Here is a 5273-nt window from a genome sequence, read left to right as displayed (position 1 = left end):
CTCTCTTCTCTGGAGGACTGCCTGGGCCTCAAATACCAAGCTGTATCACATTCTCGTCGGCAACCTTATCTTCACCTCCGCTTATTTTCCTTCCTCACCAACTACATAACAACGATGATTTTTCTAGGTTTTACTCCCAATATTTTATTCCTCTATGCTTGCTTTCCTTTCCAATTAAGATTAATTTTTGTTCGCACATTGACTCATTTGGCATCGTTGGGCATCTTTGTTGACGTTGTCAATCTCTCCACTAAGGGTATCGTGATGGTCAAAGATGTTTTTGTCTTTGTTAAGAATAAGACCAATTTGAAAATATTTGGGGGGAGGGGGGCGGAGTGTTTTTCTATGGCATAGGTTTGTCTGTGTATGCTTTCAAAGGAATTGGAATGATTCTACCTTTGGAAAGTGAGGCAAAAGATAAGGAGAAGTTTGATGCGGTTTTGGGTTTGTGGATGGGGTTGATTTCATGAGGGACAAGAATGGGTTTGGGGTAAAGGAAGAGAATGTGTGAGCCACACAAGGAAAAAAGGTGAACACAAATGTGCGGACTTAGATTAGGGTAAAGAGAAAAGTGAAAAGGAAACAAGATTTGTCATCCTATTCTGAAAAAAATATTTTGAAATATGAAAACTATATTTTGAATAGATATTCCAAATTACTTATCCTTATTTTGGAATAGTTATTCAGGAATATAATTTTCATATTTCAAAATAGTTAGTCTGAAATATTTATAAGTAATTCGAAATTAATATCACTAGAAAAATTTAACAATAGTGACAAAGCAATTTATGTGTAATTTTTCAAAATTTGTCAGTGAAATGTTAGTGACAAAAATTAATATATACTTTATTTTTATTTTACCTAAAAAATATTATACTTTATTTTTATTTTACCTAAAAAATATTATTTTTCTAGAAAGTACTTTTTGAAATACTAAAATTTTAATTAACACATACTAAAACTTATTTAAGAGAAATGTAAAAATTTTAACATTTTAGAAAGTACTTTTAAAAAGAGAAAGTGTTAAAATATTCTAGCAAAACAAATAAAATTATGAGATTTTGGAAGTTGTTGTAGGAGTATGAATCTAATGGATGCATCTACACTCTAATCATAATAATGACAAATCTTCCAAGTGAAATAATCACTAAAATCATGTCCAATTTGTTGATGAAGTTTTTCCTTCATTTAAGAAGTAAAATTTTCAAGATGGCGAGAAGCACAACCTATCACCTGGGTTCTTTACGACTACGACGTCACCATCATGAACTATCCCAAACCGTGCAAAGGATGTCCCCTTAAAGAAAATTTAGTCTCTTTTTTCCCCCAAAAAATTTGCTTGTGGAAAGCATTTTTCCATAATGTTAAAATTTAAGTAAATATTTTTCTAGATTATGTTAACTTTATAACACTTTTAGAAAATATTTTTTGGAATGTTAAAATGTTTCCGCTTCTAGAAAGTACTTTCTAATAAAAGGTATTTTGTGTAGAAAAAAAATAGAAAGGGAAGACATGGTAGTTAAGTTGTGAGGTGTATATAACAATTGCCTAACCTAAAACAAATTGGTCCATGATGGGATTGGTTAGCTTGTTGGCCTTATTTATTTGTTAGATCTCGATGGTCCAATATGATATATTTGGACTATCCAAAATACTCACGATTTTGATGATAAAAAAATATCTATAGCTTGTTGAAGGACTAATGGTTTACATGTAGTGAAACACGACATACTTGGTATAAGCTCAAATGGTAAAATTCATTATCCTTATGCTCTTACAATATCGTCCAATGGTAAAAGGATCTTGTTTTATTAACAATTCATTTAGCATCCAATGTGTTGTTATTAAACAAGCATCCAACAATATTGTTAAAATAAATACCAACATACAAAGTGTTATTATGAGTCCAAAAGGACACAACTAACTTACACAAATGATTTATATTCAATTAGTTAACGTCTATATGATTGTCATGCACGTGAAAACATCTGGAGGTTGATTCGTTCACTAGAACATTCTATTATTTGATTTTTCCCTCTTGATGTATGAAATTGGTTTAACATTTGAATTTCAAGTGTAGAAAGACAAAGACAACATGGAATGTTATCAATGACAGAATCATTCCTACAAGTAGTGGAGCAGAAAGCCGCAAAATCATTGTATCTTTGTCCCCCCCTCTCTCTCCTCAACAATCTGTCACATAACAGAAAAGAAAAGCTATTGATAACAAAATTATTTGAGGAAGACATAGATCCCACAACAGATTATTTTTTTTGAAACCTATAAAAGCTGTCCCAAGGATCAATACAAAGCACAAGAATAAGTTCACAATTCACTAGTGCAGAAATTCTATCAAAGTATTCGATGCTCAAAACCACAAATTAGAAAGTCTAGCCTTTGCTTAGAAAATTTATTTCATTGTATTCGAGCTTAAGTGAATATCCTTTCTTTGAAAGATTTGAATATTATATTCATTCAAATTGTTGTTTGGAAAGCCACAAGTGACTCAGTGATCAAAGAATACTTGGGTGTTCTTGATCTCAGGGGGAGATTAAGGGTAAGGGAGAAGTGACAGAAAATACTAGTTGTAGCTAGGAATGACAAAGTAAAAACTTGTTTGTAATCAATTGTGATTAGTGACATCCTTTACAATTTGTGAAGGAGAATTAGACGTAACTGAGGTTGAGTAAACCAATATAAACATTATGCTTTTACTCTACCTTCTGTCATAACTTGCTTATTTTTAGTTACTTCTATCTTATCTTTGGACCCGCAAGTTTTGCAAAAATTGTCTTTGCGAAAATCTATTGTTAACATTTGGACGCTCTTGTTAAGAGCATTCTATTTACATGTGATAAAATTATTTTATAAAATCCTCTATTTTTTTAAAAAAAAACTATAAATTTTATCTAACACAATATTCAATCCTCATTTTAGTGTGATATTTGTTATTTCAATTTTTATCAATCAATTTTTATAAAATCCTTATGGGCCAGCTCGCTTGACCCACAACTTGCTAAGTGCTAGGATGGACTAGAAAAATGCCAATCCTTTAATAAATTGGTTTGACTAAAAAATATGTTGAGTCAAACCAAGTGGAATAGACTAGATTAACCAAAATTGATAACTTTGTCTAGATAAAGATTTTCATAACACTTATAAAGAAAAAAAACAAGAAGGTAAATTGAGTTGAGCTTTTTTCATACGTTAAAATTAACTTATCACCTCAGTTTTTGGAGAATAATTGAACGGGAGAACTTCTATAAAAGTTAAAGCATATAAGTTTATTTTAACTATGGAAGCTAAATTCATTTTATTTTCTTATTTTCTTCTCCTTATTGAAAAGTTTATCTATAAATTGAGCATGCCTAAATACATCATTTAACTATTCAAAATAGTTATAAAAATTAATCAAAGGAAGGGAGTACTAGGGTAATGTTGTTGATTTTATTCAAATTATCTTATCATTTAAGAATAAAAGTATCTCAAAAATAAAGTTTGTGTTTAGAATTTTTAAATTACTTTTTATAAGTCCTATAATGACACATCATATTTATTAATAACTTTAACAAATTTCACTCCCAACCTTGAAGAAAATTGACCATAAGTCTGACCAATTTTCATAAATAATTGTTGTTTAACATTAATAACCCAATTAGTCTCTCAATCTTAATTGTCTAATCTAGTAGCACTTGAGAGCATAAAATCCTATGTACAAAGGAATACAAAATACATCCAATAGAAAACCTCAACAAGTGATGTGACTAATTCATGATGAAAGGTCCATCAAACCCCTTGGCATTACTCATGTTTAGCAAACACTCTCATGTAGTTTGTAATATTTTTACTGGTTGAAAAATTTGATTAATTTTTATTAACCGTGCTTACAAACATTCTTAGATATTTACTAGCATCCTTTTAATTAAGTAAATGTAAAGAAATAAGATATAAATTATTAACATTTTTTTATCAATAAATGTTAATTTGTTAATTTTATTTGATACGTTAGAAAAGGATAAAAATAAATAAATAAAAGTGTTAATAAGATGTTTATACAGTGTAAATGTCCAAAAAATCAGATTACAAATCAAAAGTAGCAGAGAATATCGTGTCCAAATAATATATGTAGCTTATAAAGCTCAGCAAATCAGCCTCACTGAATCTTACAAAAGCCTAACAGGGGATGTAGAGACTAAAAATATATACAAACAAATGAATGAAATCCAACCATCCCCAATTAAATCAAATAAATAAATAATCATCACTGCATCATGACTCTAAATTCATCAAAGCTAAGCAGGCCATCTCCATTCAAATCAAAGTGGCCAATCATAGCTGTGCATTGCTCCATGGATTTTGATTCTCCTAACCTACCTAGCATCTTTTGCAAGCTTTTGGGTGTTATAAACCCAAACATTTCAGAGTCATGGTACATCTCAAAAGCCTCTGCCAAATCCTTCAACTTCTCTTCTTCCCCTGCTGCCTCCATTATCTTCACAAAATCTTCCAAACTCAAAAACCCATCACCGTCAGAATCCAATTCCTCAATCAACTTTTCAGCGTCTTTGAACAATAACACACCACCCATCATGCCTAGCCGGTTCCTGAGCTCAGATGGGGAAATCTTACCATCCCCATCCTCATCAAAATACTTAAGAACACGCTCAAACTCTGTGTTCACCCTCATAACTGAAGAAAATTAACGCAAAATAACACTTGTGAAATTGTTATGCATAAGATTATTTAGTTATGTAGGTGCGTGGTCGTGAGCTAATTGTCTGTAACATCTTGTGGGGGTGATGAATTTATATGTCGGGTTATGTAATGGTATCGGAAAGTTCAAGATACGAGGTACGAAGGAGAAAGGAAACGGGCTTAACGCGCCCAAAGGACAGCGTCAGATGAAAACGGAATAACGAAATCAAAGACGTGTTAGTACCGCTTTACCAGGTATAAATGCAATACAATACAAAAGTCAATTTTGGTATAGGAATATTTTAATCATTCCTTTTTTTCTTTTCTTGAGAATTTTCTTTAGGCTATTTAATAAATTCTGAAACATTTTTATGTTTTCGTCTTCTCCTAATAAATGTGTGCTGGAAGCCTTGTACGTTACATGCATATTGTTTTATCTAACAGCAGTATTCAATTAGAATTGACGTAACAAGACGGTAACCTTAATGGACTTAATTCTGAATGTGTGTGGTTGATTTGGGACGTCCGAGCTAGAGGTTTGAAATTTTGAATGGTCTATTACTTATACTCAACCAAGT

At 31.2% G+C, this 5273-nt stretch overlaps 1 protein-coding gene across 1 annotated transcript; it reads right to left on the bottom strand.

Moving 5' to 3' along the window:
- Nucleotides 1-4060: 4060 nt before the first annotated feature.
- Nucleotides 4061-4803, bottom strand: LOC114409491 (putative calcium-binding protein CML19). The gene has a single exon (XM_028372973.1). The coding sequence runs from the start codon at nucleotides 4685-4687 to the stop codon at nucleotides 4262-4264; it is 426 nt and encodes a 141-aa protein (XP_028228774.1). The 5' UTR covers nucleotides 4688-4803; the 3' UTR covers nucleotides 4061-4261.
- Between the last annotated feature and the right edge of the window lie 470 nt (nucleotides 4804-5273).

This window comes from Glycine soja, chromosome 4 (assembly GCF_004193775.1).
Source record: "Glycine soja cultivar W05 chromosome 4, ASM419377v2, whole genome shotgun sequence".
Lineage (NCBI taxonomy): Eukaryota > Viridiplantae > Streptophyta > Magnoliopsida > Fabales > Fabaceae > Glycine > Glycine soja.
Note: the sequence above shows the minus strand (reverse complement) of the source record. Positions and strands in the feature narration are given on the sequence as shown.

Excerpts from the sequence above, each read along its gene's own strand:
- LOC114409491 (XM_028372973.1), bottom strand. The coding sequence starts at position 4,687 with ATGAGGGTGAACACAGAGTTTGAGCGTGTTCTTAAGTATTTTGATGAG.